Source organism: Sciurus carolinensis, chromosome 12, assembly GCF_902686445.1.
Source record: "Sciurus carolinensis chromosome 12, mSciCar1.2, whole genome shotgun sequence".
Lineage (NCBI taxonomy): Eukaryota > Metazoa > Chordata > Mammalia > Rodentia > Sciuridae > Sciurus > Sciurus carolinensis.
This window is the reverse complement of record NC_062224.1, coordinates 94,081,995-94,107,702: the sequence shown is the minus strand read 5'-3', so window position 1 is coordinate 94,107,702 and position 25,708 is coordinate 94,081,995. Positions and strand designations below refer to the sequence as shown.

The following is a 25,708-nucleotide window of genomic DNA, read 5'->3' as shown; positions in this document are numbered from 1 at the left end:
AGTGGTCGGCAAACCCCGCCGAGCTCCACCCTCGCCAAAGCAGGGCCGCGGGAGCCGGCGGCCTCACGCAAGACAGGGCGTCGAACTCTCAGTGCGCGCTCTAGGGATGGAAGTACCGAACGGCCGTGCAGGTGCGCGCGCACCTGTCGCCGCCGAGGGAGCGCGCCCGGCAGTGATCCCCGTGCGCGCGCCGGACGTGGGTGCGGTGTGAGTGCGCCGCGCGTTGCTGGGATTCGACTGGGTGCGGAGGAGGAGTCTGGGAGGGGCATTTTCCCGGGCAGTCGCGGCTCCCCCTGGCGGCAGCCGGGAGGCGCTGGAGGCGCGCAGTCAGGCGTTCTCCGCGGGCAGCCAGCGGCGGGGCCTTGCCTTATAGCGCGGGGTCCTTGGCGGCCTGGGTGGCTACTGCCCGTGCTGCTGTCGTAGTCGAGGACGGCTGTTAGTTCTGCTGCTGTTGGTTCGCGGCGGCGGCGGCGGCGGCGGAGGAGGAGGAAGAGGGCGAGGCGACGGGGGAAGAAGGAGGCAGACGCGGCGGCGGTGGCGGCGGCGCCCGGGGCAGGCGGCGGCGAGGGGGGGGAAGATGGCGGACGTGCTCAGCGTCCTGCGACAGTACAACATCCAGAAGAAGGAGATTGTGGTGAAGGGAGACGAAGTGATCTTCGGCGAGTTCTCCTGGCCCAAGAATGTGAAGACCAACTATGTAGTTTGGGGGTGAGTCCGGCATGGCTTCGGCCTAGGGCTGGCAGGGCAGCGTTGGGCGCCCCCAGGCGACCTCTTTCCTGACCCCTCCCCCTGTTTCCCTTGGGGATGGGGCATCAACGGGTGCGCTGGAGAAAAGTTTCCCTCTGGAGCCCAAGTTGCACTTTTAGGGTGAGGAGGGAAGAGGTGGGACTGTGTCTCGAGCCGTCCATCCCTTAAAATCTCTGAGAAGCCAAAGGGAAGGGGCACACGGGAGTTTCTGACTTTGCCAGTTCTTTTTTCCCCGGCATGTATCAAATGTACCAGCAACAGCAACGTGTAGGGCTGGTGCACAAGTGCACCTGGACGTAGGTGCACAAAGGGGCTCACCGTCTGGTGCCGGAGTCGTCTTTTTTTTTCCCTTTTTTTTCCCCCTCTTTTCGAGACTGCCGTGTGTTCTCTCTCAGGTGGCTTCTGCAGCTCCTGGTCAGTTTCTTCTCCCTTAGTAATTGGGGAGGATATTCCTCAGGAAGAGAGAAGGGCATGACTGCGTGGAGCTAGGGTGGGAAGGAGATTTGCTGAATTTGGAAGAGTCATCACAACCAGTGCCAGAGGTGAAAGCAGGAGTTTTTCAGGGAGAAAGTTACTGATCAATTGAAATGAGTTTTACAGATTTAAAAAATGGATGGCGTGTGATTTTTTTGGAAAGTGCGTTTTCAAGAAAATTGTTTTGGGACGTCAGTTCATGCCACGTGGAGGTTTAGTGAATTGAAGACGCTCAGGAAAACATCTAGAGATAGTTTTAATAATTTGGGGCCTGTTTAATGATTGATCACTATCATCGATGCTTCATTTTGATAATTTGACCCTTGGGCCATAACTTTCCTATTCATTTTGTTTGAGTAGAATGAGCTTTATGAAAAGGCGATGAAGAACTGGGAATTTTAGTATTTTTTTAGCCTTATTTAATTAGCTTTGTGAAATACTGATTAAATGCTATATTGAGTTTCTTGTGTTTTATCCTTTGAAAGAAATTGCATAAACAATACAATGGATTATTTAAAAAATATTTTTTAGTTGTAGATGGACACAATATCTTTATTTTGCTTATTTACTGAGGCCTCACACATGGTAGGCAAGTGCGCTATCACTGAGCTCCAACCCCAGCTGTTGATTGGATTTTTAATGGATATATATTTTTTAAAAAATTGATAATGAGTACTCAGGGTTTAGGGCAGTTTAATTCAACAAATGGAAAAACTGCTGAGACCCTGGCTCCTGACTCAAAAGAATTAATCCAAATAGAAGAGATAGAGATAGGTAACTTGTGAAATGCTTCCTATCTCATAAGAAAACAGTTATTTCTAGTTACAGGTATTTTAAGGAAGGTTTCATAGAAGTATTTGACGTATTTGCATCCTGCAGAACTTTTTTGAATAAATGCATGAACAAATGAATAAGCTTTACAGAATGGGTGAGAACCCAGGCACAGCAGCACACACCTGAAATCCCAGTTACTCTGGAGGCTGAGGCAGGAGGATTGCAAGTCTGGACAGTTTATTGAGATCCTGTCTTAAAGACTGGTGATGTATCTCAGTGGTAAAGTGCCCCTGAGTTCAATCCCCATCACCCCATTTCCACCCAGAATGCGTAAGAATTCTGAGTTAGGGGAGGTCTGGGGATGTAGTTCAGTGGTAGAGTGCTTGCCTATTAAGCACAAAACACTGGGTTCAATTCCTAGTACTCTTTCCAAACAAAAAACAAACTTCTTTGAATGAAAAAAAAAAAAAAGTGGTGGATTAGTCCTTTAGGATGATGGAACTATATACCTAAAGGCATAAGAGTTGCAAAAAGAACATGTTTGACAGCAGTTCATTGAAGGCAGTGAAAAAGGAATGCTTAAAACAGATTTCAGACTTTTTAACAGTGAATCACTGAGAAATTTTTCTTTTCTATATACGTATGTACAGCTGTAAAGATGTATGTGTGTATAAAACATTACATACCCTTATTGCATGCAGTGCGTTATTTTTTCCTCTCTCATAAGAAAAAACTTGGTTGTAGTAAATTTCTTTGTACAGTAACTGATAATTGATCTGTGGTTTGAAATACATTAATGTAGAAATTGTAGAAAAGTTCTTTTGGGACTGGTTATAGTGGGCCATATTCAAATGAATTCAAATAGTACATTTGAATTATTTGATGGGTAGATATAGTGAGAGGTGGGATTATATACCCATCTCTTTCTATCTTCCATACCCTTTGCATTTTTTTTTTTTTTTTGTGTGTGTGTCAGTACTGGGGATCGGACCCAGGACCTTGTGCTTGCAAGGCAAGCACTCTACCAACTGAGCTATCTCCCCAGCCCACCCTTTGCATTTTGATCTGCTTCTTTGCTGTAAAATCTTTCAGAGCTATATGACTTTTTAAGTAGGGTAAAGGGTGGGATTGAACATTAAGCTAGTAATACACAACCCCAGTGTCCCAGGCACTGCACACAAACTATGGCCCCACCTAGGTTTGATCAGATATAAATTGGTGATCTTCTAGGGCAGCTTATTCATAGGTGACAGCATTGGAGAATTTGCACCTTTAGACTGTATTATTACAGTTTGATTGTTCTCTCTTAAGGATTCTTCATTCTATAGCTGATAATTATTTATTTTTTTATTTTTGGCACTGGAGATCAAACCCAGAAGCCCTTAACCATTGAGCCACATCCCCAGCACTTCTATATATTTTATTTAGAGATAGGGTCTCCCTGATTTGCTTAGGTCCTCACTAAGTTGCTGAGGCTGGCTTAGAACTTGTGAACCTCCTTTGTCAGCCTCCTGAGCCACTGGGGTTACAGGTGTGTGCCACTGAGCTAGGCATTTATGTATATTTTTGTTAGCCATGTTAAATACACTGTTGGATGGCAAAGTGGGTAAAGGTGAATGAATACATATACCTAAATCTAAAGAATTGAATTTAAATTGTGAATACAAATTTTGCCTTAATTATTTCAGGACTGGAAAAGAAGGCCAACCCAGAGAGTACTACACTTTGGATTCCATTTTATTTCTACTTAATAATGTGCACCTTTCTCATCCTGTTTATGTCCGTCGTGCAGCTGTAAGTAGGGTTTATTTTAAAACTTGTTTTTTTACTTTTATTTATAGGTATGGTTTGGCACGAATAATTTTCCTCAAGGATTACAAATGTATAAAAGTTTCTTGGAGGATTAAAATTTGGCTACTATATGATTAATACGAAATTTATAAAATGTGACTTTTTTAAAGTGTAAAATACAGGTAAAGTTATAACAATAGGAATTTTTTTTCAATTTTTAACTTTTACAGACTGCATTTTGATTCTTTATACACAAATGAGGTATAGCTTTTCATTTCTGTGGTTGTACACAATGTAGGTTCACACTGTTCATGCAGTCATACATGTACATAGGGTAATAATGTATCTCAGTTTACTCTCTTTACAGTAGACGTTTTTAGAGGCACAGAGATGTTTTTATAAAAATTATAAGCTGTAGGAGGAATCCTGATGTTTTTGGGAAAAAAAATTTTTGGTCATAAAAATTGGTATTAAGAGACATCATTTTAGAATTAATCAATTTAACAGTTATTTTCATATTCCCTTGATAAACTCATTTCTTTTCAGTTTTGTTTGCTTTTTCAGTGTTTGAAAATCTGTTACTCAGAAAAGTCTTTAGAAACGATTTGAAAATAACTGATTTAATAGAGGCTGTGATGATGACATTCTTTCATCTATAGGAATGCAGTTTATTATAATCAATCAATAAATAGACCAGTTACTTGGGTATGATAACTGTACAGCATTGCAAATTTCCATAAATACCCAAATAAAATGCCCCCAAATGATGATACTGTTTTTAAAATGAAAGCCGCAGATCCTTTTTGGTAGAATTTGAATGTAGTGTTTTTTTAGATATTGAAATAATGAAATACCTACTTAAAATAATTGTTTTAACTTTCTTACAAGCGCATACTTTAAGTGTATTAGTTTGTAAATATTATTTTATTTCTTACAGTTCTTAAGTGGTTTTATTCAAACTTCACAAATATCTTCATGTCTGTCATCACTAGAACTACTTTTTGAGTTATCTAATACTATTGCTAGTTTGCATTTTAACTGTGTAAAATTTACTTTTCTAAACCTTTCCTCCCTTCCAACTAGTTTTTGAGATTGCTGTCTTACTCAAGGTGTCTTAAATAATAACTTGCTACTTAAAGCAATTGAAAAAGTATCACTTCATTTGATGGACTTTGTAAGAATTAAACATAGGCTCTGCTTTTCTGAGAGAGATATACATATTTAGTGTCAAATACTTATTTAAAAAATAAGTGATAGTGAAACTACTTGGTAAATAGTGGAGAAAAATAGTGGCATCTCTGTAAAGATATTTTATATCATCTTTAAAAATTGAATTAGGTAGCAATTGGAGTGGTTTTTTCTTTCATATATCTATTTATTTTGGGATAATAAAGGTGTTTTAAGTACTCAGTTTAGATTTACAGATGATGTTCTCTTAGAATTGTTTTGGTATATAACTAATAGTTACTGTTTCTGTGGACCTTAGGATCCTTGGTCACATAAGATTCCAATATCGTTTTTCTTGAGATATTTGTTAAATTAAAGGTGTAGAATTCTAAAGTTCCGGGGCTCCCCTTTTCTAGTTTCTTGGTGTTATTTGTTCTTTCTTGAGAGGAGACCATTCTTGAAATAGGTATTTTTGACCCACTGCTCCTATTTTAGTGTGAGTAGACTTAATGTCTTTTAGTTGCCTGTAATGTGTATGTAATTGAATAGTGACTAAGCAGTGAAGTGTATTATTAGACTTAGAAATAGTAATTTAAAGAAAATTAATTCAAATATTTAAACTATAATATTTCATAATGACTGGTTTGGGTAAAAAACATGCAAACACACACCCTCACACACACACACACAAACACACACAACCCATGGACTTTTAAACTTCTATAGTCATAAGCAGAAATGAAAATTTAGCCTGACCTTTTGGGGAAAAAAAAAGATTAATTTTTAAGCAGTTAAGTACAGTTAAACTAAGTAATCAAGATGTAAGTGCAGAATGTTTGGCATAGTGAAATATATTCATTGTGAGATAATTGGCCAGTGATACTGAGGGTTCTTCTTACTTCTTTTTATTGCTTATTTACAGTGACAAAGGATTCAAACCTATATAATCATTTTTTCTTACACTGTTAACATTAAAAAAATTATATAGCAGTTGTGGTAGTGACATGATTAATTAAATTCATGGCCCAAATATTACTCTTGCCTAAAATACACAGTTTTGTTCGCTCACTTCTTTTAATGTAGATTAGTAAAGGAAAATTGTCCATTTTTCTGAAATGGATACATTTTTTTTCAATTCAATTTTTAAATCTTTTTCCCCCGTTTACAGAATTTATACATACTCAAGGATAAAAAGAAATAAGTAGAAGGTAAAAAACCACCATACATTTTCCTATATAATCTCCTGTACTTTTTTTCATGTCTAAACAACATGTTGTTAGTTATCAAAATTTAGTTTTAATGCTTTGTTTAGTTTATTTGAAAGAGTTCATGCTATTTTGAAGAGGCCTGGTTTTTGTGTGCGAAGAGAAAGACTGTTGAGATACTGCATAAAGTGAGAAAGTAGACTAAAAGGTATTAATCTGACTTGCAAACATACTGAATGCAATTAAAAAATAAATATCTAGAGTAAGCCATGAGAAAAAAAAAAGACTGTAATTAATATTTTGAAAAGAGATAGAATTACTGTTTTCTTTCTAATAATTATCTTTAATTTATCTTGCTGGAATTTCCAAAATAAAATTACTAAAAATAAACATGTTTAAAAATTCTTCAAGAATTTTAGGTTCTTTCAGCTTAGCATATTTTTTTACAAATGTGATCTTAATGTTACCAAGATATGTTGAAATAAATTTAGAGATTATATGAGCTTATCAGGTTTCATATAGTTGTTATCTATTTAATATTTAATTTAAAATTTTGGCTTCAGACTGAAAATATTCCTGTGGTTAGAAGACCTGACCGAAAAGATCTACTTGGATATCTCAATGGTGAAGCATGTGAGTACATTTTAAATTGCTCACTCTTAAGTAAGAATGGTTTCTCTTCCCCCCTCTGAAATAAGAAGTATTAGAGAGAAAATTTATATTCCCTCTAAAATAAATAACCTAGCTCTGTCCATACGCTCCTCTTTCTAGTTACAGTGATTGAGCTGTCTTTGTTCCTAAGGCCAGTCACCCGCTTCATTGTATGTGGATTCTTTTCACATTCTCAGAGACTTTTCTTCTGTAAATAACTGTTTCTGTCTTGCCTCAATTAGTTTTCTCCTTTTTTCTGCATCATTACCTTTTAGAATACATAGAGTAAGATATCTCATTAAAAAAAAAGAGGTTTTTGGACTTCAAGTTTTATCTGCTGTCTCTATTACTGCAAAATTCTTTGCAAAGTTCTTTGCTGCTGCTTTATCTTGAAAGCCACTCCTATCTGGCTTTCACCCTTACTGTCCTACTGAAATCAATCTCAGGTCAACTGAGACTTATGCTATCCTTTGGGCCCACTTACTTTCTTGACCTGTCAGCACATTTGTTACTATTAACCATTCCCATTTTTTTAAAAAATAGTTTTTAGTCAAAGGTGGATTCAGTGCCTTTATTTTGCTTATTTATTTTTATGTGGTGTAGTGCCTCACATGCGCTAGGTGAGCACATTACCACTACAACCCCCGCCCATCATTCCCACGTTTGAAAGTTTTTCTTCATTTGTCATTTGGAGCACCAGGGCACCAGGTTCTTTTGACTCTCTTCCTACTCATTTTCCACCTTTCCCTATATTTTTGGTTATTTCTGTGCTTGATCTTAAAATCTAGAAGTTTTCTATGACTTGACTTTTCTTTTAACCCTAAATCTTAAGGTGACCTCTTCCAGTTTTATTATTTAAATACCCTCTACGTTCTTATGAACTTTAAATACAGTTGACCCTTGAACAACATGTGTTTGATCTCTGCAGGTCCACTTACTTATATGTGGATTTCTTTTTTGGGGGAGACTTGTGACAATTTGAGTAAACTCACATATGAACCATGTAACTTAGAAATACTGAAAGGAGTTTTAAAAAAGGTATGTCATGAATGCATAAAATATATGTAGATAACAGCCTATTTTATCATTTACCTATCCTAAGATACACACAAAGTCCATTATAAAAAGTTAAAATTTATCAAAACTTATATAATACACATAAAGTCTATTATAAAAAGTTGAAATTTATCATGACTTACACAGGTAATTATAGACCATACATAGTGCCAGTAATAGTAAAAGCAAATGTGAAGATGCAGTATTAAATCTTAACTGTATAAAATTAACTGAAGTATATAGTAATTTTGTAGCCACCTATTTCATGGCTATTATAATGATATAGCTCAGGGGTTGTAAATAACTCCTTAAAATACAGTGTAATGCTAATCATCTCCTCGTGAGCAGATTGCCTTTCCAGCAAATTGTGTATTGCAATAAAAAGTGATTTCTCATGAATCTTGAGGGTTTTTTTTAAACCATATATAATACATATACAAAATATGTGTAAATCAATTGTTTATGTTATTGATAAGGCTTCTGGTAAATAACAGGTTATTAATAATTAAGTTTTGGAGTAGTCAGATTTCTAAGTGGATTTTAAAATGTAGGCAGCATGATGGGGTCATCTGCATTTATCTCCCATGTTGACTTCTTGAGCTCCAAATTTATAAACTCACTGTCATCATCTTCCTGAGATGTTTAATAGACATTTGAATTTTTTGTGTGTGTGTGTGTGTTGGGCATATGAAATTTAACATCCAAAGAAGCATGTCCAATTTGCTCCTTTCCTTCTACCCTCACACGAAACAAAAACAGTGAGTTTGTTCTTACCATTTTGATAATGAGTAATAGTACTCTGTTTATGCAATTGATTAGCCCAAAACTATGGTGAAATCTTTTGCTTTCTCTCTCATCTCACATTCACTCTATCAGCAAAGTTTTTTTTCTCTATCCTTAAACTTAGGACAACTTTAAAAAAAAATTGTTCTCCCATCCTGTTCCATCCTTTTTTACACTATTGTATAACTTCCTCACAGTTCCTCACTCTTTCTTACAGGGTAATCTGTGCCTAGCAATTAAGAGTGACTGCTTTTAAAAAGCCTAAGAACTTTATTGTGTCACTTACTTGTTCAAGGCCATCTGTGACTTCCCATCACACTTAGATTAATGCTCATATTCCATACCTTGGCTGCCATGATTTTGCTTCTACCTAAATCTATGTAACCTCATCTTCTTACCAGTCTTCCTTTGCTCACAGGAATCTCATTAGTCTTCTATCTGTTCTTTTTTTTTCCTTTTTAAAATTTTTAATTAATTTTTATTTGTTCTAATTTTCTCTCTGTTCTAATCTTAAAGCCTTTGTGGTTGCTTTTCTCTGTCTTGAATTGTTTCTCTCCATTGTAAAAAGTCTCAATTCCTTACTGTTTTATTCAAAGCTGTGTTCATAGGTTCTCTGAGAGAAGACTTCTCTGACCACTCTCTTTACAACAAAATAGTGTTACTTCCATCCTAACTGATGAGTATAGTATGATTCTGGTTCATTTTTTTTCAAATCTTATACATTTACCTGAAATTATGTATTTATTGTTTACTTAAATATTTTCTGTCTATTCCACTGTAGGGTAAACCTTAAGAGAGACAGTTGTCTTATTATTAAATTCCCAGCATTTAGAATGGAGTTACATAGTAGGTGCTTAACTGAATAAAAGAAATAATTTGCTGTCTTACAGAGTACAGATTAATCATTATATTAAAACATGGTGTTAAGGAGTAAGATTGATTACTGTAGTCTTGTGTATAATGGGGAGATCATCATGAGGAGTATTTTTTTCCTGTGTTACCTTAATTCAGCAAATTAAGGTCATTGAATGCTTATTCTTAAAGGCATTATGCTGGGTACTCTGCAAAAATGCAGAATACCTGTCCTAAACGTGTTTACTCTCATGTAAGGGAAATTGATACTCTAGAGTTGAGGAAGGAATCCCAGTTCTCCTCCAAAGGAATGGAGTTGGTAAGGATAAGGGAAGCATTTTATTCATTTTTTTCTTTTTAAAAAAATTAAAGCAGGGCTGGGGATATAGCTCAGTTGGTAGAGTGCCTGCCTCGCATGCACAAGGCCCTGGGTTCAATCCCAGCACCACAAAAAAAAAAAAAAATTTAAAGGAAATTTAATTATTTGGAACAGTGTTCCCCTAACTTTGAAATGTGAGAATCCTGTGGTATACTTGAGAAAAATAGGTTTTGTTTTTTTCCCCCCTTTTAGAAAAATATCTGGAATAGGCTCTAGGATTTTCTAGCCTTAAAAAAGCATCTCAGGTGAGCCTGGTAAATAGGCAATTTTTAGGGTAGTACTTTAGAGCAAATGGTGTTTCTTTTTAAAATCTGAAAGGAGTTGGCATTTATTTATCCAAGTCATTTCCTGCGATATCTTTAGGGCAAATAAATTTGGTCATCAGGTCTATTGTTCTGCTAATTTGCAAAAACTGTTTATTTAACCATTAAATGAAAAAGTTGAACAAATGTTAACACCATGTTCTTAGACATGACATAATAAAAGACATTAGCTCTTAAATTTTATGTATATATTTTTACTATGATCTCTGTAACAGTCCAGACAGTTTTTCTTAAAGGGGGATAGAACTAGACAAGGTGATTTTACAATTTGAAGTAAGTGTACTAGAAAATAGTAGAAAAGCAAGAGAAAAAGATTAGCCATTCTAAAGTTTGGAACTTTTAACAAATCCCTAATAATTTTAAGAACTGAGAGAGAGAGTTTAATAAACAGTTTTTTAATCTATTAGACTGGAAGTGCATATGTTAATTTAAGGTGCAGAAATAGGCATGTCAGATCACTGGGGAAAAAGTGGGATTATTCAGTTAATAGTTTGATAAAGGTATTATGTTGTATATTTTAATAAAAGACTTGACATCTGGTAAAAAATATTTCAACTCTTATCACAGGAAAAAAGCCAGTCTCAACTAATATGTGGTTCTGAAAATATATACCAAAAGAAACTAAAAACCATGAATTATGGTCATACAATTTACAGAAAAGATGATCAAATCCAAAGAAAATATGCTGATTTTATTCAAAATCAGTTATAAACTTTATTCAAAGATGGCATTTTAAACATTTTTGTTTAAATATACATGACAGAATGCATTTTGACATATACATAAATTGAGTGTAACTTCTCATTCTTTTGGTTGTACACAATATAGTAACACACCTGTCATGTAGTCATATATATACAAGGGTATTAATGTCTGATTCATTCTAGTGTCCTTCTCCTCTACCCCTCCCCTCCCTTCACTCCCCTCTGCCTAGTCTAAAGTACCTCTATTCTTCCCCTCCTTATTGTGAATTAGCATCTACATATTAAGAGAAAACATTTGGCCTATGTTTTTTTGGGATTGATTTATTTCACTTAGCATGATATTCTGTAGCTCTGTCCATTTACTGGCAAATGCCATAATTTCATTCTTTGAGTAATACTCCATTGTGTAAAAATAATACCACATTATCTTTTTCCACTCATCTGTTGAAGGACACCTAGGTTGGTTCCATAGTTTAGCTATTGTGAGTTGAGCTGCTGTAAATGCGATGTGGCTGTGTCATAGTAATATGCTAATTTTAAGTCCTTGAGTATAAACCAAGGAGTGGGATAGCTGGGACCATTCCACGTTTTCTGAGAAATCTCCATACTACTTTCCAGAGTGGTATGCCAATTCGCAGTCCTGCCAGCAGTGTATGAATGTACCTTTTTTCCTACCTCCTCGCCAACACTTGTTATTGCTTGTATTCTTGATAATTGCCTTTCTGACTGGAGTGAGAAGAAATCTTAGAGTAGTTTTGATTTGCATTTCTCTAATTGCTAGAAATGTTGAACAAAGATAGCATTTTTTTTAACCTAACAGTTTAATAATATGCTCTAGCAAGATTATGAGGAAACATTTTGTATTGTTGGTTATAGTCTCAGTTGTTACAACCCTTATTGAAGACATTGTTGGTAATCTGTCTTCACAAAATTGACTTAGAAATCCTGTCTGGAACTTTATTATGGAGGCATACTTGAAAATGTATGAAGAGGCATATATATAAAGTTGCATTGTACCATTGTTGGTAATGACAGAAGACTGTTAGAACTGCTCATCTGCAGGGAGCTAGTTAAATAAATTGTAATCCATACAATAGCATATACCATAGTTGTAAAGTAAAGGAAATGCTTCATATACTGATATGGAGGAATGTAAGTGAGAATACTGTTATGTAAACAGAAAAGCAGTATTCAGACTACTGTGTCAATAAAAGGTAAAAATAAAAGTATTGTTTTGTATTTCGTATATCTACAGAAAGAAACTATGTAACCAACCAGTGGTCACATAGGGTGGTGGAAACTAGGTTAAGGGGACAGGTATACACCCCCTTTAAAAAAATTTTTTTTTAGTTGTAGATGGACAGCATGCCTTTATTTTTTTTTGCTTATTTTTGTGTATGCCTTGAGGAGAATCAAACCCAGTGCCTCACACATGTTAGGCAAGCTTTCCACCACTGAGCCCCAGCCCCAACCCTACACCTCTTTTTTATGGTTCCGTTACTTTGAGTCATTAAAAATAATTCAAAAGACAATTGAGAGTTTTCTATCAATTGTAAAGAACTAAAGATTTCATACTTAATGTGAACATTAACTTTAAAAACTTACCCTCATATATGTATGTTCATATTTATGTTTAGGTAAATGTTTTAATATACTGTGTTGTGATTCTGGAGTAAAGGCTTTGAGGCAAACAGTTAATTTTAGTCATAGCATCTCAGTAATTTGTAAGCTAAATTATTAAAATTAGTTTGTCCTTATAAACTTTCTAATGTAGATTAATTTTTTTAATAAAATACTTTTACAGTGATGCTTTAAAATTTACTTTCTTCTTGCCTAAGTTCCCACACAGAAATACAAACTATAACAAAGCTTGAGAATTTTACTGTTTTTTTTTTTTGTGGTACTGAGGATTGAACCCAGGGCCTCGTGTTTGCAAGGCAAGCACTCTACCAACTGAGCTAAATCCCCAGCCCAAGAGAATTTTACTTTTAATAAAATCCAATATGTGTTTAAATATTGATCTGTTTATATGAATCTTAACTTTTCAGCAACATCAGCAAGTATAGACAGAAGTGCCCCTCTCGAAATAGGTCTTCAGCGATCCACTCAAGGTATGCCTTATTACATCTTTTTATTTGGAACTTTCACTAACCCATCCCAAAACTATACATTTATTTACTTCTCTTTTTCTTAAAGTCAAACGAGCTGCAGATGAAGTTTTAGCAGAAGCAAAGAAACCAAGAATTGAGGTAATAGAATTTATGTTAAAAATCATTCATATTGTTACTGAAATTGAGATTGTGTGCTAACAGGAATTGTTTGTAGTAATCTTAGATATTTTCTCTTTCTGGAAAATTTTTTCGTGGTAAAAAAAGAAGTTGATTAATAAGTAGTTTGAATTGTAGTGTTGGCTTTCACATACCAGCTTTATAATGGACAATTCATTTTATCTGCTTTTATATCTTTATTTATAAAAATATGGATTAGATAGAGATCAGAAAACTCTGTATGAAAGGCCTGGTAGTAAATATTTTAGTTTTTCTGGCCCATATAGTCTTTGTTGTACCCACTCCACTCTTTTGTTGTAGTGTGAGAGCAGTCAGACAATACATAAATGAACAGATATGTCTGTGTTTCAGTAAACTTTTTGTGAAATAGTGGTAGGCCAGAATTGGCCTTTGGATCCTAGTTGCCTACTCCTAGAATAAGGTTAGGTATGGGGATTTGCTTTACTCTTTCAAGCCGTGAAGTGCTTACTATAGTTACTTCATTAAAATACTGACTTAATGGGTTCCAGATTTCTTGTACCACTTTAGCTAGCAAATAGAATATTAATATTGGTTAGTAAGGATAGTTTACATGAATCAGAAGCCACGTAAGAAGTATGGTTATGGGACTGGGGCTGTAACTCAGTGATAGAGTGCTTGCCTGGCATGCATGAGTCCCTGAGTTTGATCCTCAGCACGACATAGAAAATGAAAAACTTAAAAATTGTTTAAATATTTTTTAAAAATCAAAAGTGTTAAAAAATAAAATAAATACTTAAAAAAAAAGAAATAGTTACCTTTATAGATCTACTGCATAACGTGGTGACTATAGTTAATAAGTGTATTGTACTGTGAAAATTGCCGAGTGATTTTTCTTTGAAAACTGCTGAGAGTAAGATTTTAGTGTTTTCATTTCAATGATAAGTGTGTGAAATAATGCAAGTGTTAATTATTAAGCTCAATTGCCATGCCACAATGTATATGTATTTCAAAACATAATACTATTCGTAATATACAGTTTTTGCCAATTAAAAAAATGCAGTTATCTTTGTAAAGAAAATTAGTTGATTTACCTAGTATACTGCATAGTATTGTTAACCTTAGGAATTTTAATTATATGATTATGCTCTTTATTTATGTTAATTTTTAACAAGTCCCATATTAGTTACATATAAACCCCCTGAAAATGGCAGTTAATACTCTAGAGACATGCTTAATCTGACAAATGATTAAACCGATCATCTATCAACTAACAATGAAGAAAATAACACGGTTTTCATCAGTGTTATTAACTAACATTGCTAGAAACCATAAATCTTATTTTAGACTTATTTTATCATAATCAATTAATATGTATATACTTTTTGTCTGCTGTATGAACAGTAAAGCATCCACAAAGATAGGAAAGGTAACTTGAAGGGACAGGGTTGGTTGGTAAGTTACATATAGTGCAACCAGTGACAAAATTGATGCTAAAATAATGTAATTTTATTTACATATAATCTGAGACACAGAGCCAATGTTTTTCACATAATGACAGTAATGACAACTGATTTATTATTATTGCTGTGTGCTAGGGAACAGTCTCAATACTTCATGTATATTAATTCATATAATCCTCACCTCACTCTTATTAGTTTGCGGTACTTTCTTTACATGTGTGAGGCTCCAGCCAAGGCAGTCTGGATCTTAGGCATCCTGTTAGCCTAGGTACAAATTTTGTGGCAGTAAAATTGAAAATTTCCTCAATTTTCTTTCTTTGAGAGGAGATTGTGACCAATGGTTGACAAAGTGAGTGTAGTTAGGAATGCCATTGGTTCAGAAAAGTCTGAACATCACAATTTAATTGTCTGAAAAAATGCAACATGTTGGAAATGCTAAATTGTTAGGATATCAGTAGCTTAGTAAATCAATGGAAGATAGTATAAAATTCTTTCCAGATCATTTATAGAGTTATATAGTATTATATAAACTTATACTACCTAAGCAGTTTTTAGTTTTAGTTTTGTACATGTATATTGCATTATACCAGGAAAAAGAAACCTTGAGGGAAGGGTTCCTTAAGGAACTTGACTATTAAGGGTTAGATACCTTTATTACAAATTTGAAAAATATAACCCTTTTGCCAAAATAGCCTCCCATTCATTTCAACTGACATGTCCATTTGAAGATTTTTAAGTGATAGATTACTATTAGTGCAAGAATTGGAGCTTCCTGTATTTTTGAATCTGTTGAGGAAGCTAGTGCTTTTTTTTCAGTACAGTTTCATATTCATTAGACATTGGACATCAGTTCCGATCCTTGGTTTATTTGTTGCATATAGGCATTGGACTAGATTAGAATTATTGATTTTTGTCTTGTTTTTAAGTAGTCACATATTTTTCAAACTGAAGTTTACCTGACATCCTAACATAAATAAATGATAGAAGTAATATAAAGTTGAGCTACCAACTAGCTGGGTGCGGTGGTTCACACCTGTAATCTCAGTGGCTCAGGAGACTGAGGCAGGAGGATCATGAGTTCAAAGCCAACCTCAGAGACTTAACCAGGCCCTAAGCAACTCACTGAGGTGATGTTTCTAAATAAAATATATAAAAGAACTGGGATGTGACTCAGTGATTGTGAGCACCTGGATTTAATCCCTTGTACCAAAAAAGAAGAAAGAAAAGTTGAGCTACCAAAATTGAATGTTAGTCAAGATCTTGAAGTCACCTGGGGGCACTTTGTAAGAAACCTCTAAAGTTCTGAGGAACTTGCTTTGAAAACGATTAAAGTTGTACTTCTACTGTTTTGATTTGTGTTGTTGGATTTGAGACTTGTGGCAACAGATGAAAAAAAAAAATCTAGATCCAAAATGAAATTCTTGACTCTGATGAAGGTTTCCCATAAAGTTTAGTTATAAGTTTCCTCAGTTAAGGATCATTTGTTGTATGATTTCTTTCTGAATAAAAGTAGTAATGACATATTGTGAGAACATTTAATCATAGAAGTAAATGACTAAGCAAGTTTTTTGGTAAGCTTTTACAGATGATCCTAGACAAATTTTTGGCTTCTTTAATTGTTCAGAAGTGACACATACATCTTGACTTGAAAGTATTCCTCTTTCAGCACAGCACTCAAGTAATTGTAATTGCTGACCAACACTTAATAACAAAGTTGGTTTTTGTGTTAGATAATTTTGCCCAACTGTAGGTGAGAGTATGTATTCTGAGTACATTTAAGTAAGTTATATTAAACTATGATGTTAAGTTCAGTATTTTAAATGCATTTGTGGAAAAAAAAATAAATGCATTTGTGGTCTGTGTGTTATTTTTAGTTTATTATGGAGTTATCAGAATGTAACCCCCTTTGTAAGTTGAGGAACATTTGTAGTTATTTCTAATCTTAAATGATCCAGCATATACTTTTTTGTGATTCTATTTGTGTAACTAAAAGTAGCCTTAAAGTTGATGAGAGTTAGCAAAGTCAGTAATACCTGGAACTGTGCAGCTGAGGATTTTGTAAGAAAAATTATGAGCATTGATTTTTCTTTCTGAAATGTAAATGAAAGTTGAGTGGTGGAGTGCATGCTTAGTAAGCTCAAAGTCCTGTATTCAATTCCTAGCACTGCAAAAAAAAAAAAATCTTTTTTAAAATAAAAATTGATAATGTTTACTAACCAGTGATTATTTCTAGGATGAAGAATGTGTGCGCCTTGATAAAGAGAGATTGGCTGCTCGTTTGGAGGGTCATAAGGAAGGGATTGTACAGACTGAACAAATCAGGTAAGAATTTTTTTTAGTACAAAGTATGGAGTTTAGGTATATGTAAATATACATAGAAAGGGGGATATTAAAATGCTTCCCACATTTATATTTACCTCTCTCATTCATTATATGCCTCTGATCCCCTGAGTTTAAAAGAATAGAGGTTTCCCTCAAAATCCATAGGGGATTAGTTCCAGGAGCACCCTCTCACTTCTTATACCAATATCTACAGATGCTCAAGTCCTTTATATAAAATGGCATGTTATTTATAAATAACTTTGGCATATACTTTAAATCATCTCTAGATTACTTGTAATGCCCAGTATAATGGAAATGGCATACAGTAGTTGTACAACACTGTTTTGGAGTAATAACAGGAAAAGAAGTATGTACATGTTTGGTACATAGTTTTCATTTTTTAATATTTTCAATCTGATCTTGGTTGAAGTTACATGTTCATTGCTTCTAAAGACTGACTATACATACGTGTGGGCATGTTTTATGATAGGATGGGTTGGAAACCATATGCTTATTTTGCTTTCTAGAAAGCCTTCATTATTCTTTTACCACATTTGTCTCCCCCCCCCAATAATTTCTTATTTATGCCATTTATTTTATTTTTTTTAAATTATTTTTTGGTTCCAGGGATTGAACTCAGGGAAGCTTAACCACTGAATGACATCCTTACCCCTATTTATTTTTATTTTGAGATAGGGTCTCACTAAGTTGCTGAAGCTAGTTTTGAACTTGGCAATCCTCCTGCTTCAGCCTCCAAGTTGCTGGGATTACAGGCATGTGCCAGTGTGTGCTGTTGTGCCTGCCATTCCATTAATTTTATAATATAATTTCTTGATTTGTAGCAGAGATCAGCAACCTGTTCCTGAAAGTGCTGCATATAGTTGGCTCTCTAACACTGGTTTCTGCATCCGTGGATTCCACCAACTGTAGATCAAAAGTATTTGGGGAGAAATTGTGTTTGTACTGAATATGTACAGATTTTTTTTCTTGTCTCCCCCCCCCCCTCCTCTCCCCACCCCCAGTACTGGAAATTGAACCCAGGCCCTCTCATAGATTAGGCAAGTGCCTTACCACTGATCTACATCACCAGTGCTCTTACTGCCTTTTTTCTAAACAATATAGTCGCCAACAACTTTTTTGCAGTACTAGGGATTGAACCAAGAGGTGCTTTACCACTAAACTACATTCACAGCCCTTTTTAGTTTTCAAAACAGGGTTTCACTAAGTTGCCCAGGTTGGCCTCAGAACTTGAAATCCTCCACCCTCAGCCTTCCAACTACTCCAGGCCAGTGTAACAACTTTTAACATAGTATTTGTATTTTATCAGGTTTTACTATTGTAGAGATGATTTAAAGTGCATGGGAGAATGTGAGTAGATCATATGCAGATATTATACCATTTTATAAAGGAAACTTCAGCATCTTTGAATTTTGGTATCTTCAGGAAGTCCAGCAACTATCCCTTGGGATACTGAAGAACAAATGTGTTAGATAATTTGATTTTGTAGGTAATATTGTTTCTTTTGCAACTACTTAACTCTCTTTGTGGTAGGGAAGGCAGCCAGAGATGACACATAAAAGCATGGGCATGTCTGGATTTGGCCTGTGGCCCTCACTTGCAGACACCTGATTTATTTTTATTCATTTATTTTTGCCACTTTTTTTTAAAGTGGTTCATTATAGTTGTATACAATGTGGCATTTGTTGTTACATATTCATACATGCACATAGAATAACAATATGATTTGGCCAGTATCTAGCATTCCTGGACCCCTTGCCTTCTCCCATTCTTGGTCTCTTTCCTCTATTCCGATTTTCACAAGATTTGCACACCCTGCCCCCATCTTTGTTTTCCTTTTTCCTCTCTTGCTTCCTTGTAAGAGAGAAAATATATGATCCTTGCCTTCTGAATTTGGCTTATTTTGCTTAACATCTGATTTTTAATATAATATTTAGAATTGCTTCATAATGTTTTCCTTGGCACGGTATGATTCTTAAAAATTCAGTGCAGGAATTTTTTTTTTTTTGATTGTTGATGGTGAGGTAGATCCCAGTCCTTTGTGTATGCCAGGGAAGCACTATACCACTGAGCTACACCCCCTGCCCCATTGTAGATTGTTAAAAACTTAGTCGTGTTATAGGTGACATACAGTAAATTTTGTGTATTTAGAGATAAGTTTTCATGTATGTTTACATCTGTGGAACATCTTATCATTTATCAGAAATGAACATAACATCACCCCCTTAAATTTCTTGTCTACCTTTGTACCTTCACTTAACACCTGTTTCTGCATCCTCTTTATAGGCAACCAGTGACCTGCTGTTACTATAGATGAATTTGTTTTTTTCTAGAATCATATGTAAGTGGAATTGTGCTGTAGTTCTTTTTTGTATCTTTCACTTAGCATAATTGTTTTGAGATTCATCATTTCTTTTTATTTGAGTATTCTTCCATTGTATGTAAGTACCACATTTGCTTTCCAGTCACCTGTTGATAGACATTTCACTGTTGGTCATTTTTTGATTATCATAACTGAAGTTGCTATGAGCATTTGTGTACAAGGTTTTATGTGGACATATGCTTCCACTTCTTTTGGATAAGTACCTAAGAGAGGAATGGTGGGAGCATATGGTAGTGTAGATTAACTTCTTTTAAAAAATTAATTAATTAATTATTTTTTATGTAGTGCCAAGGATCAAACTCAGCATCTCACACATGCTAGGAAGCACTCCACCACTTAGCCCCAATTCCAGTCCCTGAACTTAACTTTCTAAGAAACTGCTTAACTCTTTTTCAAAGTGGTTATACCATTTTACTTAGATCAGCAGTGTATAAGAGTTTTTCCACATTCTTGCCAACTCCTTTGTATGATCAGATTGTATAGTTTTAGCAATCTGATAGGTGTAATGGGTTTATCAGTATGATTTAATTTTGCATTTTTCTCATGATTGATGATGTTGTAAGAAGCATCTTTTCATAGTCTTAATATACCTTCTTTTCTTTGGTGAAATGTCTTCAACTTTTCCCCTATTTTTTATAGGTTGTACGATTTCTTCATGAGTTTTGAAAATTTGTTACACATTTTAGATATATCTGTTTTTGATGCAGGGGATTGAACCCCAGGGGTGCTTACCCACTGAGCCAGGTCAACAGCCCTTTTTAGTTTGAGACAGGGCCTTGCTAAATTGCTTAGGGCCTTGCTAAATTTCTGAGGCTGACTTTGAACTCTTGTATTTTTTGGTACCGGGGATTAAACCCAGGGGCATTTACCCCCTTGAGCTACATCCCCATCCCATTTTTATATTTTATTTAGAGACAGAGTGTCCCTGAGTTGCTTAGGGCCTTGCTAAGTTGCTTAGAGTGGCTTTGAAATCAGGATCCTCCTGCCTCAGCCTCCTGAGCCTCTGGGATTATAGGCATTTGCCATCATGCCTGCCTTGGTTTTGTAATCATGATTGTCCTCCCTCAGACTCCCGATCATAGGTATGTGCCACCATGCTGGCAAGTTCATTTTTTAAAAGACCTGTGCTTTGCAGATATTTTCCTTTCTTTGACTTTGTCTTCATTTTCTCACTGCCCTTTGAAGAACAGAAAATATTAATTTTTATGAAACCTAATTATTAGTGTTATCTTTTTGTAAATTGTGCTTTTGGTGTCGTATCTAAAAATCTTTGCTTAAACAAAATTGTCTTCACATTTCTTGAATAAACCTTACTATTTTAGGATTTATATTGAAGTCTTTAATCTACTTGCAGTTAATAGTTTTTTTTTTTTGGTATGTGGTTTTAATCTAAGTTCATTAATTTTTTATGAGATGGGGCTGAAGTTTAATCTTGTGAATATGGATAATTGTTTCAGCACCACCGAGTCTCTGCTGAATTGCTTTTGTAACTGTGTAAAGTATTAGCTGTCTCTGTATGTTTAGGTTTATTTCTGGATCTCTTCTTTGCTGTTGATTTGTCTTTTTGCCAGTACCACACTGTTCTAATTATTGTATCTCTGTAAGTCTTGAATTTAGTTAGTATTAGCACTCCACGTTTATTCTTCTGTTTCCAGGATATTTTTGCAATTTAAGTTTTTTGTATTTTCATGTGAATTTTGGAATTAACTTGTCAGTTTCTTCAAGAAAGCCTGCTTAAATTTTGATGGCAACGAATTGAATTTATAAACCAATTTGAGGGAGTCAGATATTAAAAATATTGAGTCTTAGGGCTGGGGAGATAGCTCAGTTGGTAGAGTGCTTGCCTTGCGAGCACAAGGCCCTGGGTTCAATCCCCAGCACCGCAAAATAAATAAATAAAAAAATAAAAATATTGAGTCTTCTGACCAATTAAAAGGTATATTTCTCCACTAATTAATGAAGACATACTTAGTTCTTTAATTTCTTACAGCAGTGTTTTATAATTTCAGCTTACAAGCATTACATGCCTTTTTGCCATGTTTATTTATAAATATTTCATATTTTAATACTTTTGTTAGTGATATTTTTTAATGTCAGGTTTTGATTAACTATTGTGAGCATAGAAACAGATAATTTTTATGTATTACTCATGTCCTGTGACCATTATAAAACTCACTGCTTAGTTCTTATATTTTTAGCTTTCATTGAATTTTCTATATAATCATGTTTACAATACATATATAACATCTTTAATCCTAAACTGGTTGCCTTTGTTTCTTGCTATATTGTACAGGCTAGACTTTCTTATATTGAACAGAAACAGAGACATTAGACATTTCTTGTTTTTTGTCTAAGGGAAAAATATTCAGTCTTTGACCATTAAGCATGATGACAGCTTAAATTTTTGGGGGGTGGGGATGGGTATTGGGGATTGAACTCGGCCGCTGAGCCACATCCCCAGCCCTATTTTGTATTTTATTTACAGAAAGGGTCTCATTTAGTTGCTTAGTGCCTCGCTTTTGCTGAGGCCGCCTTTGGACCCACGGTCCTCATGCCTCAGCCTCCCAGGCTGCTGGGATTACAGGTGTGCGCCACTGTGCCTGGCAATTTTTTTTTTCTTTTACATTCCACTATATTATTATATTCTCAAAGGTAATGAGCACAATTATCAAACTCTTTATTACTTAGACAGTAGTATAGGTGCATGTAGGTGATACATGTCCTTAACCCAAAGACAAATGAAGATCATAAGTATATGATTACATTTTCTTTATGATTTAAAAAATTATTTTTTTTTGTTCTAATTGGTTATACATGACAATAGAATGCATTTTGACATATTCTACACAAATGGAGCATTACTTCTCATTCCTTTAGCTGTACATGGTGCTGAGTCATACCAGTAGTATAATCATACCTGTATATAGGGTAATAATGTCTGTCTGATTCTACTGTCCTTCCCATCCCCACCACCCCACCCCTCCCTTTACTTCCCCTCCTCACAATCCAAAGTTCCTTCATTCTTCACTACCCATCCTCAGCCCCCGCACCCCCCACTTCCTGCCCCCAACTATGAATCAGCTTCAACTTATCAAAGAAAACATTAAGCCTTTGGGTTTTGGGGATTGGCTTATTTCACTTAGCATGATGTTTTCCAGCTCCATCTCTTTACCTGAAAGTGCCTTAATTTCATTCTTCTTTAAGGCTGAGTAATATTCCATTGTGTACGTGTACCACATTTTCTTTATTCATTTGTCTGTTGAAGGGCATCTCGGTTGGTTCCATAGTTTAGCTATTGTGAATTGAGCTGCTATGAACATTGATGTGACTGCGTCACTGTAGCATGCTGATTTTAAGTCTTTTGGGTATAAACTGAGGAATGGGATAGCTGTTTCAAATGGTGATTCCATTCTAAGTTTTCTGAGGAATCTCCATACTGCTTTCCAGAGTGGTTGCACCAATCTGCAGTCCCACCAACAACATATGAGTGTACCTTTTCCCCCACATCCTCACCAACGCTTGTTATTGCTTGTATTCTTAATAATTGCCATTCTGTCTGGAGTGAGATGAAATCTTAAGAGTAGTTTTGATTTGTATTGCTCTAAGTGCAAGAGATGAAGAACATTTTTTCATGGGTTTGTTGATAGATTGTATTTCTGCTGTGAAGTGTCTGTTCAGTTCCTTAATCCATTTATTGATTGGATTATTTGTTTTTTTTTTTGGTGTTAAAAGTTTTTTGAGGACTGGGGAGATAGCTCAGTTGGTAAGTGCTTGCCTTGCAAGCACAGGGCCCTGGGTTCGATCCCCAGCACCAAAGTTTTTTGAGTTCCTTATGTATCCTGGAGATTAATGCTCCATCTGAGGTGCTTGTGGTAAAGATTCTCTCTGAATCTGTAGGCTCTCTTTTCACGTTATCAATTGTTTCCTTTGCTGAGAAGCAGCTTTTTAGTTTGAATCCATCCCATTTATTGATTCTTAATTTTACTTCTTGCAATTTAGCAGTCAACAGGAAGTCAAGTCCTAAGCTGACATGATGAAGATTTGGGCCTGCTTTTTCTTATTTTAGGCTCAGGGTCTCTGTTCTAGTGCCTTAGTCTTGGATCCACTTTGAATTGATGTTTGTGTAAGTTGAGTGATAGAGGTTTAATTTCCTTTTGTTTCATATGGATTTCCAGTTTTCCCAGCTTCATTTGTTGAGAAGGCTATCTTTTCTCCAATGAATGTTTTTGGCACCTTTGTTTAGAATGAGATAACCATATTTATGTGGGTTTGTCTCTCACTGTTTTCTGTTTTGTACGGTTGGTGTACATCTGTTTTGGTGCCAATATCATGTTGTTGTTATTGTTGATCTGTAGCATGGTTTAAGGTCTGGTATTGTGATGCTTTCCTGCTTCATTCTTCTTGCTAAGGATTGCCTTGGCTATTCTGGGTCTCTCATTTTTCCAAATGAATTTCATGATCGCTTTTTCTAGTTCTATGAAGAATGTCATTGGGATTTTTATAAGAATTGCATTGAATCTGTATAATATAACTCTTTTGTTAATATGGCCTTTTTGACAATATTAATTCTGCCTATCCTGCCAAGTTTTTTTTATAGATTCTCTTTGTCAGATTGAGGAAATTTTTTCTATTTTTAGTTTGTTGAGAGGTTTTTTTTTTTCCCCATCAGAAATCAAATGTTGAACATTACTAATTGCTTTCTCTGATTATATTGAAATGATCATAGGATTTTTCTCCTTTGTTAAAACAGGTTCTTTAATTTTTTGAAAGTCTACATTCTGGGGATAAACATCATTATATTATCTCTTTAAAAAAAAAAAAACATTTATTATCCAACAGTAGCACTGGATCAGGAATTTTGGCATGACTTGGGTAATTTCTGTGCTTCAGCCTTACAAAGCTGCAGTTACAGTGTTAGCCAAGTCTGATTTCATTGTAGGCTAGACTGGAGGAATATGTTTACCATCTCACTTATGTATATTGTCATTTAAAACAAATTTTTTTTTCTTTTATGAAATATGTATTATTTCTTCTGGCTACTTTAAAATTTCTGTTGCTGGCTTTGAGCTATTTAATTATGGCATAGTTTTGGAGGAACTTTGTTTCTTGTGCTTGCAGTCTCTTAAGTTTCTTGGAAAAACTTTTGGGTTTATTCTTTTTATTAAATTTGAAAAATTTTGGAGCCTTTTTTTTTTTTTTTTTTTTTACTGTTACTGGGGATTGAACCCAGCACCCTGTGCATGTGAGGCAGGCACTCTACCCAACTGAGCTATATCCCCAGCTCCGATTGGAGCCTTGTTTCTTTGAATTTTTTTTTTTTCCTGATTTCCTCTTTTTGGAGTCAAGTTGCTTAAATGCCACTTGATGTCATCTAAGAGCTCACTTATTCTTTTTCTTTCCTTTTCTCTGCTTTTGATTCTTTATTTCTGTTTTTTCTGAATTCTTTTCAAAAATTTATTTTGGATAATTTTCATTTTTGTGTATTCAAGTTCAGTGATATTTTTTCCATAATCTTATGCATTATATTTTTAATATTTGTTTATAACTTTCATCTTTGAAAGTTTTGTTTTGCTCTTTTTAATTCTAGGTCTCTACAACTTGTTGAACATCTGGAGTATAGTTCTAATAATTATCGATTGCATTTCTCTTCATTTTGTTGCATATTTTCCTTCTTTGCCTGCCTTGAAATCTTTGGAAACCAGATATTGTGTATTTTACCTTGTTGAGTGCTGGGTAGTTTTGTGTTTCTCCAGATCTACTTAAACTTTGATTTGTGACACAGTTAAATCACCTAGAAACAGTTTGTTGCTATGGATTTTAGTTTTAAGATTTGTTATTTGAACAATGGTCAATTATGATAATTATTCCCACCCACTGCTGGGGCAAGAATGTTCTGAGTACTCTTCCTTTGTTTTTGCTTTTTCTGGGTACCAGGGATCCAACGTAGGCCTTTGCACCTGCCAGGCAGGAGCATCTACCACTGAGACTGAGTTCTTTTCCTAATGACCAGTGAACATGAACTTTGCATTTTGGTTGGTGAGAACTCCATTTTTTTGTGAACCTTGGGTGTGCACTCTTCCCTCTAAACCTCTGGGATGATTCTTTTGCCTAGGTTTAGTTGGTTTCCTCGTACTCATGTACTAATCAGTACTTTGCTGGAATACCTAAGGAGATCTTTTTGTGCAGTTCTCTTTTCTCAGACACTCTAGTTTGGAAATTTTCAAGGCAGTAAGTAGAGGCTGCTGTAGAGGTTACCTTGTTTGTTTGTTATTTGTCAGGGAATCACTATCCTTTATGGCTTGGTATCTAGTGTCTGGTAATAAGTAATCCATTGTTTCATATATTTTGACATGAAAAATTTCCAGGTAGG

The 25,708-nt window shown here is 35.2% G+C and overlaps 1 protein-coding gene across 2 annotated transcripts in view; it reads left to right on the top strand.

Moving 5' to 3' along the window:
- The first annotated feature begins 371 nt into the window (after positions 1–371).
- Cdc73 (cell division cycle 73) overlaps positions 372–25,708 on the top strand; it is a 120,228-nt gene continuing 94,891 nt past the window's right edge. The window contains exons 1-6 of one of the 2 annotated variants that reach the window (XM_047520551.1): positions 372–708; positions 3,684–3,789; positions 6,722–6,791; positions 12,955–13,017; positions 13,103–13,155; positions 16,849–16,937. In XM_047520551.1, coding sequence (XP_047376507.1) covers positions 578–708; positions 3,684–3,789; positions 6,722–6,791; positions 12,955–13,017; positions 13,103–13,155; positions 16,849–16,937 — 512 coding nt within the window. In that variant the 5' untranslated portion in view covers positions 372–577. The remainder of the gene's footprint in view (positions 709–3,683; positions 3,790–6,721; positions 6,792–12,954; positions 13,018–13,102; positions 13,156–16,848; positions 16,938–25,708) is intronic. The other variant, XM_047520550.1, reaches the window with a different exon arrangement.